Here is a 19,802-nt window from a genome sequence, read left to right as displayed (position 1 = left end):
TGAATCTGTAGATTGCTTTGGGTAGTAGAGTCATTGTCACAATGTTGATTCTTCCAATCCAAGAACATGGTATATCTCTCCATCTATTTGTATCATCTTTAATTTCTTTCATCAGTGTCTTATAATTTTCTACATACAGGTCTTTTGTCTCCTTAGGTAGGTTTATTCCTAGATATTTTATTCTTTTTGTTGCAATGTTAAATGGGAGTGCTTTCTTGATTTCACTTTCAGATTTTTCATCATTAGTGTATAGGAATGCCAGAGATTGCTGTGCATTAATTTTGTGTCCTGCTACTTTACCAAATTCCTTGATTAGCTCTAGTACTTTTCTGGTAGCACCTTTAGGATTCTCTATGTATAGTAGCATGTCATCTGCAAACAGTGACAGCTTTACTTCTTCTTTTCCAATTTGGATTCCTTTTATTTCCTTTTCTTCTCTGATTGCTGTGGCTAAAACTTCCAAAACTATGTTGAATAAGAGTGGTGAGAGTGGGCAACCTTGTCTTGCTTCTGATCTTAGTGGAAATGCTTTCAGTTTTTCACCATTGAGGACGATGTTGGCTGTGGGTTTGTCATATATGGCCTTTATTATGTTGAGGAAAGTTCCCTCTATGCCTACCTTCTGCAGGGTTTTTATCATAAATGGGTGTTGAATTTTGTCGAAAGCTTTCTCTGCATCTATTGAGGTGATCATATGGTTTTTCTCCTTCAATTTGTTAATATGGTGTATCACGTTGATTCATTTGCATATATTGAAGAATCCTTGCATTCCTGGAATAAACCCCACTTGATTATGGTGTATGATCCTTTTAATGTGCTGTTTGATTCTGTCTGCTAGTATTTTGTTGAGGATTTTTGCATCTATGCTCATCAGTGATATTGGCCTGTAGTTTTCTTTCTTTGTGACATCCTTGTCTGGTTTTGGTATCAGGGTGATTATGGCCTCGTAGAATGAGTTTGAGAGTGTTCCTCTGCTATATTTTGGAAGAGTTTGAGAAAGATAGGTGTTTGCTCTTCTCTAAATGTTTGATAGAATTTGCCTGTGAAGCCATCTGGTCCTGGGCTTTTGCTTTTTGGAAGATTTTTAATCGCAGTTTCATTTTCAGTGCTTGAGATTGGTCTGTTCATATTTTCTATTTCTTCCTGATTCAGTCTTGGCAGGCTGTGCATTTCTAAGAATTTGTCCATTTCTACCAGGTTGTCCATTTTATTGGCATAGAGTTGCTTGTAGTAATCTCTCATGATCTTGTGTATTTTTTGTTACTTCTCCTTTTTCATTTCTAATTCTATTGATTTGAGTCTTCTCCCTTCTTTTCTTGATCAGTCTGGCTAATGGTTCATCAATTTTGTTTATCTTCTCAAAGAACCAGCTTTGGGCTTCCCTGGTGGCACAGCGGTTGAGAGTCTGCCTGCCGATGCAGGGGACACAGGTTCGTGCCCTGGTCCGGGAAGATCCCGCATGCCGTGGAGCAGCTAGGCCCGTGAGCCATGGCCGCTGAGCCTGCGCTTCGCAGCGGGAGAGGCCACAACAGTGAGAGGCCTGCGTACCGCAAAAAAAAAAAAGAGAAGAACCAGCTTTTATTGATCTTTGCTATCGTTTCCTTCATTTCTTTTTCATTTATTTCTGATCTGATCTTTATGGTTTCTTTCCTTCTGCTAACTTTGGGGGTTTTTTTTTCTTCTTTCTCTAATTGCTTTAGGTGCAAGGTTAGGTTGTTTATTCGAGATGTTTCCTGTTTAAGGTAGGATTGTATTGTTGTAAACTTCCCTCCTAGAACTGCTTTTGCTGCATCCCATAGGTTTTGGGTCATCGTGTCTCCATTGTCATTTATTTCTAGGTATTTTTTGATTTCCTCTTTGATTTCTTCAGTGATCACTTCATTATTAAGTAGTGTATTGTTTAGCCTCCATGTGTTTGTATTTTTTACAGATCTTTTCCTGTAATTGATATCTAGTCTCATAGCGTTGCGGTCAGAAAAGATACTTGATACAATTTCAATTTTCTTAAATTTACCAAGGCTTGATTTGTGACCCAAGATATCTATCATGGAGAATGTTCCATGAGCACTTGAGAAAAATGTGTATTCTGTTGTTTTTGGATGGAATGTCCTATAAATATCAATTAAGTCCATCTTGTTTAATGTATCATTTAAAGCTTGTGTTTCCTTATTTATTTTCATTTTGGATGATCTGTCCATTGGTGAAAGTGGGGTGTTAAAGTCCCTTACTATGAATGTGTTACTGTCGATTTCCCCTTTTATGGCTGTTAGTATTTGCCTTATGTATTGAGGTGCTCCTATGTTGGGTGCATAAATATTTACAATTGTTATATCTTCTTCTTGGATCCATCCCTTGATCATTATGTAGTGTGCTTCTTTGTCTCTTCTAATAGTCTTTATTTTAAAGTCTATTTTGTCTGATATGAGAATTGCTACTCCAGCTTTCTTTTGGTTTCCATTTGCATGGAATATCTTTTTCCATCCCCTCACTTACAGTCTGTATGTGTCTCTAGGTCTGATGTGGGTCTCTTGTAGACAGCATATATACGGGTCTTATTTTTGTATCCATTCAGCCAGTCTGTGTCTTTTGGTGGGAGCATTTAATCCATTTACATTTAAGGTAGTTATCCATAGGTATGTTGCTATTCCCATTTTCTTAATTGTTTTGGGTTTCTTATTGTAGGTCTTTTCCTTCTCTTGTGTTTCTTGCCTAGAGAAGTTCCTTTAGCATTTGTTGTAAAGCTGGTTTGGTGGTTCTGAACTGTCTCAGCTTTGGCTTGTCTGTAAAGGTTTTAATTTCTCCATCAAATCTGGATGAGATCCTTGCTGGATAGAGTAATCTTGGTTGCAGGTTTTTCTCCTTCATCACTTTAAATATGTCCTGCCAGTCCCTTCTGGCTTGAAGAGTTTCTGCTGAAAGAAGAGCTGTTAACCTTATTGGGCTTCCCTTGTGTGTTATTTGTTGTTTTTCCCTTGCTGCTTTTAATATGTTTTCTTTGTATTTAATTTTTGACAGTTTGATTAATATGTGTCTTGGAATGTTCCTCCTTGGATTTATCCTGTATGGGACTCTCTGTGCTTCCTGGACTTGATTAACTATTTCCTTTCCCATATTAGGGAAGTTTTCAACTATAATCTCTTCAAATATTTTCTCAGTCCCTTTTTTTTCCTCTTCATCTTCTGGGACCCCTAATTCAAATGTTGGTGCGTTTAATGTTGTCCCAGAGGTCTCTTGAGACCATCCTCAAGTCTTTTCATTCTTTTTTCTTTATTCTGCTCTGCAGTAGTTATTTCCACTATTTTATCTTCCAGGTCACGTATCCGTTCTTCTACCTCAGTTATTCTGCTATTGATCCTTTCTAAAGAATTTTTAATTTCATTTAGTGTGTTGTTCGTCACTGTTTGTTTGTTCTTTAGTTCTTCTAGGTCCTTGTTAAACGTTACTTGTATTTTCTCCATTCTATTTCCAAGATTCTGGACTTTTACTATCATTATCCTGTATTCCTCTTCAGGTAGACTGCCTATTTCCTCTTCATTTGTTACGTCTGGTGGGTTTTTACCTTGCTCCTTCATCTGCTGTGTGTTTTTCTGTCTTCTCATTTTGCTTAACTTACTGTGTTTGGGGTCTCCTTTTCGCAGGCTGCAGGTTCATAGTTCCCGTTGTTTTTGGTGTCTGCCCCCAGGGGGTATGGTTGGTTCAGTGGGTTGTTTAGGCTTCCTGGTGGAGGAGACTGGTGCCTGTGTTCTGGTGAATGAGGCTGGATCTTGTCTTTCTGGTGGACAGGTCCACATCTGGTGGTGTGTTTTGGGGTGTCTGTGGCCTTATTATGATTTTAGGCAGCCTCTCTGCTAATTGGTGAGGTTGTGTTCCTTTCTTGCTAGTTGTTTGGCATAGGGTGTCCAGCACTGTAGCTTGCTGGTCGTTGAGTGGAGCTGGGTCTTAGCATTGAGATGGAGACCTCTGGGAGAAGTTTTGCCGTTTGATATTACGTGGAGCTGGGAGGTCTCTGGTGGACCAATGTACTGAACTCGGCTTTCCCACCTCAGAGGCACAGGCCTGACACCCAGCCGGAGCATGAAGACCCTGTCAGCCACGCAGCTCAGACGAAAAGGGAGAAAAAAAGAAAGAAAACAATAAAATAAAGTTATTAAAATAAAAAATAATTATTAAAAATAAAAAAAATTAAAGAGTAATTTAAAAAAAAGAAGAGAGCAGCCAGACTGAAAAACAAATCCACCAATGATAACAAGCACTAAGAACTATACTTAAAACAAAACAAAAGCAAAAACAGACAGACAGAACCCTAGGACAAATGGTAAAAGCAAAGCTATACAGACAAAATCACACAAAGAAGCATACACACACACACACACACACACACACTCACAAAAAGAGAAAAAGGAAAAAAAATATATATATCATTGCTTCCAAAGTCCACTACCTCAATTTTGGGATAACTCATTGTCTATTCAGGTATTCCACAGATGCAGGGTACATCAAGTTGATTGTGGAGATTTAATCCGCTACTCCTGAGGCTGCTGGGAGAAATTTCCCTTTCTTTTATTTGTTCGCACAGCTCTTAGGGTTCAGCTTTGGATTTGGCCCTGCCTCTGCATGTAGTTCACCTGAGGGCGTTTGTTCTTCGCTCAGACAGGATGGGGTTAAAGGAGCTGCTGATTAGGGGGCTCTGGCTCAGGCCAGGGGGACAGAGGGGTACGGAATGCGGGTTGAGCCTGCAGCGGCAGAGGTCAGTGTTACGTTGCAACAGCCTGAAGTGCGCTGTGTATTCTCCCGATGAAGTTGTCCCTGGATCACGGGACCCTGGCAGTGGCAGGATGCACAGGGTCTTGGGAGGGGAGGTGTGGTTAGTGACCTGTGCTTGCACACAGGTTTCTTGGTGGCTGCAGCAGCAGCCTTAGCATTTCATGTCTGTCTCTGGTGTCCATGCTGATAGCCGCAGCTCACACCCTGAAACAATGGTCTCTTGCTTCTTCAGCAGTTCCAGACTTTTTCCCGGACTCCCTCCTGGCTAGCTGTGGTGCACTAGCCCCCTTCAGGCTGTGTTCACGCAGCCAACCCCAGTCCTCTCCCTGGGATCTGACCTCCAAAGCCTGAGCCTCAGCTCCCAGCCCCCGCCCATCCCGGCGTGTGAGCAGACAAGCCTCTCAGGCTGGTGAGTGCTGGTTGGCATCGATCCTCTGTGTGGGAATCTCTCCGCTTTGCCCTCTACAAATCCCTGTTGCTGTGCTCTCCTCCATGGCTCCACAGCTTCCCTCCCACCATACCCTGTCTTAGCCAGTGAAGGGGTTTCCTAGTGTATGGAAACTTTTTCTCCTTCACAGCTCCCTCCCAGAGGTGCAGGTCCTGTCCCTATTCTTTTGTCTCTGTTTTTTCTTTTTTCTTTTGCCCTGCCCAGGTACGTGGGGAGTTTCTTGCCTTTTGGGAAGTCTGAGGTCTTCTGCCAGCGTTCAGTAGGTGTTCTCTAGGAGTTGTTCCACATGTAGATGTATTTGTGGGGAGGAAGGCGATCTCCACGTCTCACTCCTCTGCCATCTTGAAGGTCTCCCTTGCAAATAATTTGCTGATCACTGCCTAGGAGTACAGGATTCAAAGATGGGAAAATAAAACAAATTTTAAATCTTGGCCCTTCTTAATGTAATGAGAGACACTTTAACGGCAAAGTGTAAATAGATTGATTTGTGCTAACCTAAAGGTATGCAAAGAGGGCTATGGGAAAAAATTGAAAGGAGTCACCCAGTTGTCTTATGGGTAGGGGAGAGGTTTAGATCACATCATGGAAAAGATCTTGTTTGAATAGGGTCTTAAAAAGATGAGAGGGTGGGTTTCAAGTAGGCAGAGAGATAGTATGTGTAAAGACCAAGGTCATGAAAGACATGATTATCATAATAATGAGATGTGTATGGCCCAGGACAGCATTTGTAATGTGAGCAGTAAGTTGGAACCCCAAAGTAGAAGTTTTCATTGTTAGACCCACTGTTTAGCTCTTATTTCATATACTCTAAGGGAGCCATGAAGATCGTAGAACAGGGAGAGGTATTCATGGTAGTATTTTTATATATAGCGATTACCATAGTGTATTGTAATGTTCTCCTTCACTGGTTGTTGGAGCTCCTCAAGGGCTATGACCATGAGTTATAAATTTTTGTATACTAAGCTTTTGGTAGAGCAGCTGTTAAAGCTAATGCTTAGAAAACATTGGTTGAATGACTAATCATGGGTAAAGAGGAATCGGGAGAGAATGACAATCTCGTGTGGTGGTTTTAATTTTTTGTGGGTGATAGACCACTTTGTGGTTCTGTTGAAAGCTATAAACCTTCTCCTTGAAAAGGTAAATACGTACAACATTTGGCCTACAGTTTCATGGGATCCTTGTATCCCTGAAGCCAGTCCGTGGATCCCTGGTTCAGAATCCCTCCTTAGGAAATTATACCCAGGGAACCTACAATCACTGCCAAACCTCACCATGAATAAGCTACTGTCTCTTTTAACAGTCTTTTAAATGTTACATTATAACTGTATCTTTTTCTTATAATTTTCTTGAATTCTCTTCATGCTTGGGAGGATTTAGTTCAAAGAACTGAATTATCTATGGAGAAAGAAAATAATTTTTATAATGATTGAGGTAAAACTTTGCTGGGCTGTAAAGATAATAGACAAGCATGCTAATTAAGCTAGCAACCAGGAAGCAGCTGCTTGAGGTAATGCTGATGTTCCTTGAGTTTGGGTTTAGCAAGTGAGTTAGGGGTCCTCAAGACCATCCTCCAGCTTGATGATTTGCTAGAAGAACTCACAGGACCCAGAAAAGCTGTTATACTCATGGTTTTTATTTATTACAGTGGAAAGATACATATTAAAATCATCTAAAGGAAAAGGGACGCCTCATGGGGCAAAGTCCAGGAGAAACCCAGTACAAGCTTCCAGATGTCCTCTCCCAGTGCAGTAGCACAGGTGCACTCCACAGCTTAGCAATGATGTATGACAGCACATGTGAAGTGTTGCCAGCCAGGGAAGCTCACCAGAGTCTTGGTGTCCAGGGTTTTTACTGGGGCTCAGTCACAAAGGGTTTGCAGCATTCTTATCAGGGAAAATATTTCAAGGTGTCAGAGCTCATCTCCCAGGAACTGGCCAAGGGCCAGTCCTGAAGACAGGCCTTTCTTGGGGATGTGTAAGGTTTGAGCAACTTGGGCCTGCTGAGTGAACCCTTTCCTGCACACCAAGTTAGCTGTTCAGAGTTAGCTAGCTTTCTGCTGGCCTGCCCGCCTAGCCACTCTTTTTCTAGTTACAGTAGGCCTCTCATCACAGATGGCCATTCTGCAAACCTGGACTCTTCCCTTTCCCTTACCAACATGTAATTGTAAAGTTTGATTGGACTCAAGGACATATGTGTGCTTTGTTGTTTCATGAGATCCTAGTGATCTGTCACTCATTCAGCACTTTTTGAATGTTGCTGTGTACCAGGCCTAGTTTTAGATGTGGATCATGAGGGAGAGGAAAAAATAACAGTTCTGGTAAGCAGTGTATGCTTTGGGGAACACTTCATCTTGTTGGAGAGCTTAGTGAAAGGTTGTGTGTGTGTATGGGAAGGTGTTGGTGATAATTAGAAGACTTCCCTTAAGTTGAGTATAAATATCAAACAGATAAAAGTGGGCATGGAGCTAGTGTTTCTCTAGTCATTTCTGTAGCCAGTTGCCTGTGTGATTGGAGCACATATGTATTGTTACCTTGCTTGTGAGAAAGTACCCTAATCCTAGTTAGAAGATACATGTCTTTTGGGGATTTGCAAAGGAGAAAGGAATGTCTGGCTCAATACAAATCTATTTCCATTACTTCATTACCATAAACTTACCCTGACATTTCCAACCTACAGTGAGGAGGTGGTAGTATTTTCACATTGCTCCCCAGTCGGGGGAATATATGAATGCCTAGTTTTGGACCAATAAGAATAAGTATAACCTTTATAAATTTCAGTGTACTTTGTTTCAAATGGGAGGGCAAATGCTTGCCTTACATTGATGAAATTGCACGTAACAGTTTTTCTATACTTGGAAGCCAAAAGTTTTAGGAAAAAGCCTGGGTCCAAATTTCAACATGTTTGGCTCCTACATATGTGTGCTTCTTAACAGAATTTGGAATTTCTCAGGTTAACAAAGAGTTTTTTGAACAGAGCAAAGAAATTGTATAATTATAATAGAATCAGGAATGTATTAGTACAGAGAATATGGGATAATTTAAAATTGTTAACCTTGAGAATTTTTTCTGACAGGATCTTTTCTTTTCCCCCCAGCATTACAGTGTTTCTGCCACCTTTGTACAAAAGACAATTTTACTTGTGTCACAGATGGGCTCTGCTTTGTCTCTGTCACAGAGACCACAGACAAAGTTATACATAATAGCATGTGTATAGCTGAAATCGACCTAATTCCACGAGACAGGCCATTTGTATGTGCACCATCTTCAAAAACTGGGTCTGTTACTACAACATATTGCTGCAATCAGGACCACTGCAATAAAATAGAACTCCCAACTGTTGGTAAGTTGTTGTATAAGTTTTTTCTTGATACTACAAGAAAAGCTCTTAGACTCTATGATTTTAGAGCTGGAAGGGATCTTAGAAATTGTCTATCCCAGTTTATTCAGTATAGAGGCAAGAAGTAACTTGTCCAAAGTAGTAGAGTTATAAGGGTAGCCAAGATCCTGACTCCTGTGTGTGTGCTGTTTGAGAAGGTGGTTCCAAGATACTTTCTCTGAGGTCTGTTATGCCTAAAAGGGTAGCCTCCTTTAGAGAATACTGATAAAGCCCACCATAGCAATATGTCCTCAGAGTGAAATTTTTTCCTTGTATAATGCTCCAGTCTTTTAAAGCAGTCAGTAATGGGAGGGAATTGAGAGCAGCACTAAACAGTCCAGGTGCCTTCATTTTGTAATATCACCTTGCCTTATGATCTTTATGTATAAATTATTATATACGATTTCTAGGTTTTTGGTCCTTCACCATAGTTTACATTTTAAAATGTCCTGGAAGAGCCAGGAATTTGAAAGCTTCATAAATGCTTAGGATTAGATTAATTTTAAGGTTCTGATTTAAGATGCCAGTCTAAGCTCATCTGTTTAACTCTTCTGGCACTTTCCCCAAATCCAAAATACCTACTATAATAATCAAAGGAATACAAAAATGAGGAAAACCTATATTAATGCTAAGAGAATTAATGGAAGAAATGCCACCCACATGCCTATAGTTGTGAGGAGCTCTGCAGTTTATAGTGCAGATTATAACAGACTAGTGAAGAACTGACTATAGGAAAAGAAGTAGGTGAAAGACCCTCTTGCAGAATCCCACCAATACCTTAAGCTGAGGGGCTGGGTGTGAGGCTAGGCTACGGGGGCAAACTCTCAATTCTCCTTTAGGAAGCACCTGCTTTCAGTGCTCACTTTCCACTCAGAGTTCGTCTAGGCATCATGCTAATTAAAGTAGGAAGCACTGCTGTAGCTCAGAGGAAAAGGGCCAGTCCTGCCAGTTGTAGAAGGAAGGCAGTCCTCCACCTAGTTCGAGTGATAACGGCAAAGTAAAACCAAATCTTCAGCATGATAGAGAAGGTCCCTGTGGCAAAGCTCTGTCAGACTGTAATTTTTCTGTCTTTTATATAGGCATCTGCAATTCTAATATGACAAGGAGAATGATAATTCCAGAATTTCCCATTTCCATTATTTGAAATGGCTTGAAATATCAGAATGGAGACTCACAAAACCTTATGAAGAGCTCACTTTATTTTTAATGCTAAAATACACAAATACCTCATTCCCAGGTCCCTGATAATCAGACAGCAAACAAATTTACCAAATGGAAAGATTGCATGGTTCAAAAGAAGTGAACTGAACTGGATAAATGAGAGTAGATGTCATCCTATGAAATACACTTACAGCATGTTAGGGAAGAACTTTCAGACAGTCCAAGGTCTGTTTTCAGTTGTTCACAATGAAATGAGAACATTTCACAGTTATTAAGATCGCTTTCAGATGAAAAGCTCAATTGATGAATTATTTTTAAAAATGCAGTATTGAAAGTGAACAGCAGACTGGATGTTGTAACTTTATTGTCAAGTGTGAGACAAGCTTAAAGCAAGACAAACTTGAGAAATTGTGTTACAATTCAGAGAAAAAGACAGTTGGTGAGCAAATTAAGAGACATAGAGGACAGATCTAGGTGACCCAATATGGTTAGCATAAAACCAGAAAAAGGCAAAAGGACAGAAGAGAGAAGAAATACTATGTAAAATTAATGAAAAAATACTTAACCAAATATAATGAAAAAACTATCAGTTTTCAAGAATAAAGAAAAATTGTGCACACATTCAGTACAAGTGAACACTGGTTACCTATAAAAGGAAAAAAAAAGTTCAGATTTTTTGCTTTTTTTAAATACCAGAAGGCAATGGAATATCATAACATTGCTTGTTACCCAAAATTCTTTAGATGAGCCAAGATTTTTCGTATATAAAGGCAATAGGCATCTTTAGATAATTAAGTATTCAGTGTATAAGGACCCATATACTCTTTCTGAAAGGAATTACTAGAATTAGGATTCTTTATCATATGAAATCAATCCAAATAAAGATCTCAAGAGTGATAAAGATGTGATGTGAAAGAAAGGGTGGTGAGCCATGAACCAGCATGTGTCAGAATGAATGCCAAAATATCTGTAATTAATGTGTTTCTGAAACAATGCAAATTGTTAATTGTTAAAAGAGATTATAAAAAAAGATCTTTAATTAAAAGTCTAAGTGATTAAAATAAACTAGAAAGTATACACATGCAAGCTGTTAAAAAAAGAGGATATATTTTTGCATGAAAAAAATTGGTGGAGATATATACACAGGTGAGTTTGGGGGGATGGTGAGGCTGTAGTTAATTTTTTTTTTAATTTTGCTCATCTGTATTTATATTTTTTAATTTTTTTTCCTGCTATGAGCATATACTAGCCTTGGAATAAGAAGATAAGCCAAACTACTTTTTTAAAAAAAAGAAAAAGAAGACAATGACTTAAGAAGAAATATTTAATGGGAGTTGTTCCAGATTATTGGTTCTTCTATTAGCGATCTGACAGGGCTAAGTGGGGTGGGGGGTGGTCCTACAGTGTTTGTGGTAGCTGGCCTTGTTATTTAGGGGATGGCTTAAGACTTCAGGAAGACTAAGTGGATGTTGACAGAGCTGGTGATCATAAAAGGAGAGCCAATGGGAGATTAAGTGCTTCACTTGTTACGGGTTTGAGCTTTATAAGCTGCTGTGATGAGGCTCTGACTAATGGTGGTAGTGGCCAACTGCAGGAAATGTGGAGGATTTAGGAAATTGTGGATGCCGCCTACAGTGTTATTGTTGTTGATGTTTATTTCACTTGAGGCCCTTTTCCAGGAAAGCCATCATCTGGCCTTGGTCCTGTCGAACTGGCAGCTGTCATTGCTGGACCAGTATGCTTCGTCTGCATCTCACTCATGTTGATGGTCTATATCTGCCATAACCGCACTGTCATTCACCATCGAGTGCCAAATGAAGAAGATCCTTCATTAGATCGCCCCTTTATTTCAGAGGGTACTACGTTAAAAGATTTAATTTATGATATGACAACATCGGGTTCTGGATCAGGTAATGTATTTGTTTTTTTCTTTTTCCTAAGATGTCTTTTTAAAATTAACTGTGTTATTTATTAGTTGGCTAAGCCAGTTGGCTTAGTATGTTAACACTTGGGATAGTGTGAATACTACTCCAGCTTTGAACCTAATAAAGGTCTTTAAGCTAGGTCTGTATCTGACTATGGCTAGTTTAGTAAGGACAAATAAAATTGACTGACTTATTTGAGCAGTAAAAGTAAGTCACCTTCACATTTGTGTAACTTTGAAAACATTCTCACCTTCTCATGACTGTGAGAATAAGGACAGTTATTCCTCTGTAGCTGAGGCCGAAGTTCACAGATGTTCAAATAATCTGCAGTTTACCCATTCTCTTCAGGACTGTTTAGCAGCTTTATTTTTGTATTGAAAGCAGGCATGTCAGAGAGTGTGTTTGGAATTGTGAAGGTTATTTGCTTTTTCAACATTAAATTGCTGTCTCTGGCTCAGGCCTAGTTTTTTATTAAACTAATGAATTTTTAGTCATTTTCTCACTTTAGAAAAAAGTCTGACCACCTTGTTATTTAATATAGCTTTATGGATCCATGGCCCTTCTGATATTTGCTTTTCTCAGTTCTCTTTGATTTTTGTGGGATCAGAAATAGATTATCTAATTACCTGAAGCAAATTTTGGCATAGCAATCAGTGCTTCATATTTAAATCAAAAGGGGATTTAATTTTCACTTTTTCTTACATGTGCTTTGGAAGGATACTAAGAGAAGACTCCTATCCTCTACAGTATTGTAATTTGACACTTAATTCCTAGCCAGGAATTAAGAGATCTAGATTCCAGTGCAAGCTTTGTCCTTGATTGGCTGTCTGATCTTGGTTAGACCATGTTTTCTCCTTGGGCTTCTGTTTCCTCATCAGAAATATGGGACAGATACTGTTGATAATAATACTTAAAGTGGTTTGTTAGGACTTCTAAATGAGATGTACTGTCCTTTGAAAAGTATAAATTAACTTCAAATAAGGGCTAGATTCATGGATAAAAAAATTTAAAAATATGTTTAATGAAAATTCATGAATTTTATAATCAAGTGATTAAAGGAACTTTATTGGTTTTTTAAAATTAATTAATTTTATTTTTTGGCTGCGTTGGGTCTTTGTTGCTGCGCGAAGCCTTTCTCTAGCTGTGGCGAGTGGGGGCTACTCTTCATTGTGGTGGCTTCTCTTGTTGCAAAGCACGGGCTCTAGGTGCGTGGGCTTCAGTAGTTGTGGCACGCGGGCTCAGTAGTTGTGGAGCACGGGCTTAGTTGCTGCATGGCATGTGGGATCTTCCTGGACCAGGGCTCGAACCCTTGTCCCCTGCATTGGCAGGCAGATTCTTAACCACTGCGCCACCGGGGAAGTCCCTGAAGGAACTTTAAAGCAGAAATTGTGATTGGGGGAGGAATATGACTCTGAAGCACAAAATCTCACCTGATGATACAGAAAGTTCACATAATGACAAATGTCTTTAAGGGAATGAAGATATATTCATGTATATATATGTATGTTTATTCATTTAAATATGAAGAAACTGACTTCATGACAAAGTTTTCTTCTGTAGAATTTGGCCGTACATATTCAGTAAGTGAGTTCTGCCCATGACTGCTAGGATACATACAGGCTTACGGTGGAGCCCGGGTCTCTTAAGGCAGCCTTTAGGGATCCCTGTGACTGTTGTGAGGAGGGAGGCAGTGACTGGCTGGATTGAGATGGAGCAGCCTTAGTACTGAAGATGTGACAGTCTTTGGGCAGGAGTGGTGGAGGAGTGGAGAGAGATTATTTTAGGGTTCCCCTTTGATTCTGAGTTAGTTCAAAGGGTTCCCAAAGAATATCTGGCTCATTCTAGAAGCTAACCTGGACCAACAAAATATGATAAGCAAGGGCCAAAGTCACAGAAAATTAGGGTGGCTTTAGATCATTTGGAATTAATCCCTTGGACCTGCTCTCTTGTTGCCACACTTACACCCAGGGAAATCAAAGCAGCTCCTGCCACTTGGCACAGTGGTATGTATCAGGCCTCAAGGAGAGCAAGCCTACCTAAAGGATTAAAAGAAATTGCTGTCTGGATGGCAGTTTGTTTCTGAATAAGAATATATTTATTTACCTCTTAAGATACAGACATGAAGTAAAGAATGGAATTGTAGTAAAGAATGGAATTGTTCCTTTTCCATTTTATCTATATTTCTAGATATGTCAGGGACCCAACTCTATTGTTGAAAGCTTCTCTCCCTCCTTTTATGCCTCCTTTTACACCCTGCAAAAACTTGTCTGCATTGTTTGCCAGCTCTGTGGCTTTGGGCAGTTAGCTGATGTCTCATGCCTGAGTTATTAATGAAAGTAATGAACTCTGCCCAGTGTACATTACTGGATTGTTGTGAGGTTCAAATGAAACGAGATGTTTGTGTGAAAGCACTTAAGCACTTGGTAGATTGTAAAGTTATATCCAAATGACAGGTGTTATTCTTATTGAAAAGATATTTGGAAAAAAAATCTGATATACAATATGAATTTGCTGCATTTTACAAAAAAACTAGTTTAAGGCCTCCTTCCCTGTCATAGTTTATTCTATGTTAATGGCTTTCAGATTTATCCAGACAGAAGCTATCTTCTGTTGAATGACAGCAGAAAATTCCATTGCTTTTCCTTCTATTTATTATAAAGACTGAATGCCATTTCATGAATGGGACTCATGCCTCTGAGTAAGTCAAATGTCTGTGTATAATATCCTTTTTAGTTCTTTCACTCATTGAGGAAAAGATAAAACATTTTATGTTATGAATTCAATACTCAATACTATGACCATAATTGAGGAAAGGCCCTATCTCTCTCTTTCAGAGACTGTACTTTTAACTTAGGAACTGCAGGGAGACAATGGAGAGATGTGTTCTGGAACCTAGGTCTAAACTTAAAGCTAATCGTATCCCTGTTGCATTTATTTGAATCACAGGTTGTGCATGTGCCCATATTTAAGCTGTCATTAGATTGCAAAGTATGTGGGAACACGCAAACATGTGCCAGATTTATTTATTTGGTTATGTGGGGTCTTAGTTGCGGCAGGCAGGCTCCTTAGTTGCGGCACATGGGCTCCCTAGTTGTGGCACTCACACGGGATACAGCTCCCCAACCAGGGATCGAACCCGGGCCCCCTGCATTGGGAGTGCAGAGTCCCATCCACTGCACCACCAGGGAAGTCCCCTGTGTGCCAGGTTTTGAGAGTGTGCGTCTCCTAGGCCAATGTTTATTATGTCTCATTCATGCTTACGATCTCTTTAATGCATGCATGTCCTTCAGGTCTTATTTCTGTTGTTCACTGCATGTAAAGGTGCTTGGACCCTGTTTCCCTATTGAAGTTTTTGCTCAAGCAGTTCTAAAAGGTACAGAAGTAAAGCAGAGAATATAGAGATCTGAATTAGGCCTGTTTATTTTTGTCTTTAGAAAAAAACGATTACTTTATAAAAAATGCTCAGATTTTCATGTGGGTTATGGTAACCAAATACAGATAATATGATAAATCTAGATTTGATTTTTAATTCTAGTTCTGCATCTAGAATCCAGTTGTGAAGGGGAAGACAAAGACTTTCTTTGTCCTGTTAGGCTTTCTTGACCCTGCGTGAGTCCTGAATGTGTCGGGCATTTTCAGACTTCCCATTTGCTATTCCCTTTCTTCTTTATTCCCTGCATTTCTAACTTCCAGATCAGCCTCCTGAAATGAACTCTTAAGTATACTTTAAATCTTTAAGTACATGGTGTGGCCCTGTTCAAAGGCTTTAAGAAAATTTTGTAAGTTAGTGTCTACTGTAAACAACATAATTAGGAATTGGTTATTCATAATACAAAAGAGCTCCTTGATTTAAATAAGGATTTTTCACAGATTTATTTTTAACCAGCAGTCTCCTTATAAAAAACAATTGTTTACAATCAGACTGCTAATTACTTTGCAGGAAGTACGGAGGATGGATAGAGCAAGGGGAAGGAAGGATCTATTTGAGAAACTTAAAGATGAAAAGAGACAACTTAAAGATTTAACATTTGGATTTATAAGTATTTCACACCAGAGAATCAAAGAGACCAGATAATTTTATTTACTTCCATTAGTTTAATTTGATCTAGCAGGCAACTCAATATAGATTATAAGTGACACCAATTTATGTGTATTAGACTATAAATAAAATACTGTAGAACACGATGTACACTGATATTTTGTCAGTGTCAGTATAATTTGACAGTTCTTAGTCCATGGGGAATTGGAATAGTCCCAAATATAGTGTTACTTAAATTTTGTAGGTAGTTAGTAAATACTTTTATGTAAATAAGTGTGGTAATATTTAAAACTATGTATTTTATAGTAAGACAAGTTCAGTTAGTGAGAAAATTGCCAATGTTTCATCACCAAGGTAAGTTACTTGGCATCTTTCCTTAAGATATTAGTGTTGCCTAGGCAGCCAGTTCCTGGCACGTAAATTGGTAAATTGCTTGCCTTGAAATGGTTTCTGTGATAATTTTTACTGATTTATTAAAAGTTAGACCAGAATTTACTTCTTCATTTCTTATGCTTACACACTTTTCTCCTCCTCCTTACACGCTTTTCTCCTCCTCCTTTTGTAAAACTGTTACCAGACTCATCTTTCTGAAATAAGATTTTTAAATTATTTCTTTCCAGTCATGAAATGAATGGAAATGTTTACTAGTTCCTCTTTCACCCACAGCTCTCATTAGTCATCTTGAGCCGGGCATTCAGTATTCTTCACATTCTGGTGCAGCTTCTCTTCTACTGTTTTACTACATACATCCTTTTTTTTTTTTTTTTGGCGGTATGCAGGCCTCTCACTGTTGTGGCCTCTCCTGTTGAGGAGCACAGGCTCCGGACGCGTAGGCTCAGCAGCCATGGCTCACGGGCCCAGCCGCTCCACGGCATGTGGGATCTTCCTGGACCAGGGCACGAACCCGTGTACCCTGCATCGGCAGGCGGACTCTCAACCACTGCACCACCAGGGAAGCCCCCCATACATCCTTTTTCTGCTTATCTATCTAAGCTGGTTCCCTAAACATGTATCATCCATTTCTTCTACTTTTGCTTGCATATTCCTCCTACCTAAACACCTTACCTCCTTGTCTTCTTCTTTGTCCTATCCCTTCTGTAAAGGACAATCTAAATTCAGCTTATCTTTTAAAGCCTACCTTGACTCTCTAGGCAGGAGTTTCTGGATTCTTTTATTGTATTTATTATTTTCCTTTTATCATGAATTATTGTTTTTGCAAATTTACTCTATATTTCCTCAGTGAGATTGTAAGTTCCTTTAAGGAGTTAAACCTTTCTGAGTCACTCTTTTAATGCCTTATTGTGGTGTTAGAAACAGGTACCGATATTGGTTGGTTGTGTCAAATACTATTTATTTTTATCTTTAGGTTTACCATTGCTTGTTCAGAGGACAATTGCGAGAACTATTGTGTTACAAGAAAGTATTGGCAAAGGTCGTTTTGGAGAAGTTTGGCGAGGAAAATGGAGAGGAGAAGAAGTCGCTGTTAAAATATTCTCCTCTAGAGAAGAACGTTCATGGTTCCGTGAGGCAGAGATTTATCAGACCGTCATGTTACGTCATGAAAACATCTTGGGATTTATAGCAGCAGACAATAAAGGTGAGTAACATTTGCTTCTCCTTTGAGTGTTACAAAATATACTTAATCCTTTCCACAAAGAAGACTATTAAACATTGTCATATTTGATGAGAAATGGATGTTTGTAATATAAATTAGACCCATTAAGTAAAATAGAATATATTAGAAGCCTTTAGGAACAGGAACTTCTTAAAGATTTTCTTGACTCTTGACAACATGTTCCTAAACCTCTAATTGCTTTATAAAATGTAAAGAGCTATTTAAAAAAAGGTTACATGCTTTTGTTGTTTGGTTCTGGGAAGTTAGTTACTCAGGATAGTCATAATGTAGAAAAAAAATTTATCAACTCTGGTTGCCCAGAGTTTTGAGATAGGCTAGAGCTCATATATGTTTCCTTTTAATCTCTTCCTGACCATTAGGGCATTCTAATATTTCTTAATGACCTTATGTATAGGGAGAGTAAGAATAACTTCTCAGTGTATTCTGTGTTTAAATTGCTAGGCTAAATAGATTAATCTTTTAAGTAAACTCACTTAAATAGAGAAATGGTTTCTCCAAAACCACCTTGCCCTTAGTAACCATGTGGACCTTTTCTTGCCTGTGGTACACAGGTGCTTGAGGCCTGGGGGCAGATGCTGAAGCAAGTGAGGAAGCCATGTCAGTAGACAGTCAGCATGAGAGGTGACTGTGAAAAGTGACTTCAGACTGCACTTCATTTACTTTCCTGGCTTCAGTTATTATAGTAGTGCCCACAATCCTACCTTTATAGCTTTTGTCAGAGGCTTGTATTGGGTTGGCCAAAAAGTTCATTTGGGATTTTCCGTGAGATGTTACAGAAAAACCCAAATGAACTTTTTGGCCAACCCAGTATTACAACTCGACTCTCATCACACCCACCCTGAATCAGATGTATTTCCCAGCTTTCCTATTTTTTTAAAAAAATGCTATCATCTTTTTTTAAGGCCATAACCATAGTCAGTCATCTTTTTACTTCTCTCCCTTCCCATTTCTTCAACAATATTTATTTCTTTGAAATATTAACAATGTTTAATCTCAGTTTGTGTTCATGGGTGATTTTGATTTTTCTTTTTGCTTCTCTGTATTTTCAAATTTATTTACAACAAACATTTATTACTTGTTTTTGTAAACTTTTATTTATAGAAAATTTCCAGTATATAGAAAAGCAGAGAATAGTATAATGAACCCCCCATCACCCAGCTTCAACAATTATCAGCTCACTGCCAACCATATTTGAGCTCTGATTCCACCTACTCTGCCCCCTCTGAATTATTTGAAGCTAATCCCAGATAGCATATCTTTTCATCCATAAATATCTGTTTGTATCTTTAGATTACGGGGAATCTTTTTTTGTGAAACATAACAATACTACCATTGTCAATTTTTAAAATGCCATCAAATATCTAGTCAGTTTCACATTTCTGGAGTGGTCTCCCCCCCCCCCTTTTTTTTTTTTAACAATTGGTTATTCACTTTAGGAGCCATTGCATTTGGTTGATATTTATCTTAAATCCCTTAAAATCACTAGGGTTACCCTTTGTCTTTTTCTTCTCGGAGTTTATTTGTTAAAGAAACTGGATTGTTTGTCCTATAGGGCTTATCATTAATTGAATTCTTATAGTATCTCTGAACTTGCTCCTTGTATAATTTGAAAACTGGTAGTTAAAATTAGAGACTGAATCTGATTATTTTATTGGTTTCCTGAAAATATATACTTTCTACATATTCTTTCTATTGCATCAAATCAGGAGGTGTATAAGTGTGATTATCTGCTTTTCATGACTTAGGGGCAGTGATGGATGTAAGCAGGGATTATCAATAGATACTACCAATTCAGTATTACTTAATTTAAAAACAAAACAAACAAAAGCAGTGATCATAGTCTGACCAAGTCCTTAGTTTTCACTTTCTTCTGTCTTCAACACCATTTAGCTTCTCCCCCAACCCTTAAAACAACCTTTGTATTCTGTGACTCTGGACTTTATTTCTTAATAGGTGTTTTTGTTTTCTGAAACTCTTAATACATATGAAGGCTCTAATTCTACAAATAATAATTTCTCCCTCAAAGAACTTACCCACATTTTTGCTTTCAAACTCAATGGTAGGTAGTGGTGACTTTCAAATATACAGTTTGAGGTTCAACCCTTACCCAGGCCCAGCATGTTTTAGGCTTGTTCCAAGTTGTAAACACACTAACCGACACAAAATGTTCCTGCTGCTGTGCCCTGAACTCTTCCCTTTTGCTCAGGCAGCAGCCAAGCTGTTACTGTCATCTGGAGGTTACCATGGGAACTGACAACCCTGCTGGCTCTTCCCTACACCTCCTTTCTTCTTTGTCAGGGTTAATGGACTTTGCCTAGAACCTAGCCCCTCCATCCCCTATTCCCCTTTTCTTTATCTTTCTCATACTGATTTAGTTACTTCCACCTTAGACAACCCTTTATGTGGGCATAGCCTCTAATATGTCCTTCTTCCTTCCACCTCTCTTGTCACTTA

The 19,802-nt window shown here is 38.8% G+C and overlaps 1 protein-coding gene across 4 annotated transcripts in view; it reads left to right on the top strand.

Moving 5' to 3' along the window:
• TGFBR1 (transforming growth factor beta receptor 1) overlaps positions 1 to 19,802 on the top strand; it is a 74,448-nt gene that overhangs the window by 32,263 nt on the left and 22,383 nt on the right. For 2 of the 4 annotated variants that reach the window (XM_032635858.1, XM_032635860.1), the window contains exons 2-4: positions 8,306 to 8,551; positions 11,428 to 11,658; positions 17,079 to 17,309. In XM_032635858.1, coding sequence (XP_032491749.1) covers positions 8,306 to 8,551; positions 11,428 to 11,658; positions 17,079 to 17,309 — 708 coding nt within the window. Of the gene's footprint in view, positions 1 to 4,996; positions 5,174 to 8,305; positions 8,552 to 11,415; positions 11,659 to 17,078; positions 17,310 to 19,802 lie in introns of all 4 variants that reach the window. The other 2 variants (XM_032635859.1, XM_032635857.1) reach the window with 2 other exon arrangements.

The sequence above is a fragment of the Phocoena sinus genome, chromosome 6 (assembly GCF_008692025.1).
Source record: "Phocoena sinus isolate mPhoSin1 chromosome 6, mPhoSin1.pri, whole genome shotgun sequence".
Lineage (NCBI taxonomy): Eukaryota > Metazoa > Chordata > Mammalia > Artiodactyla > Phocoenidae > Phocoena > Phocoena sinus.
The sequence above is the reverse complement of the archived record's forward strand: the minus strand, read 5'-3'. Positions and strand labels throughout refer to the sequence as shown.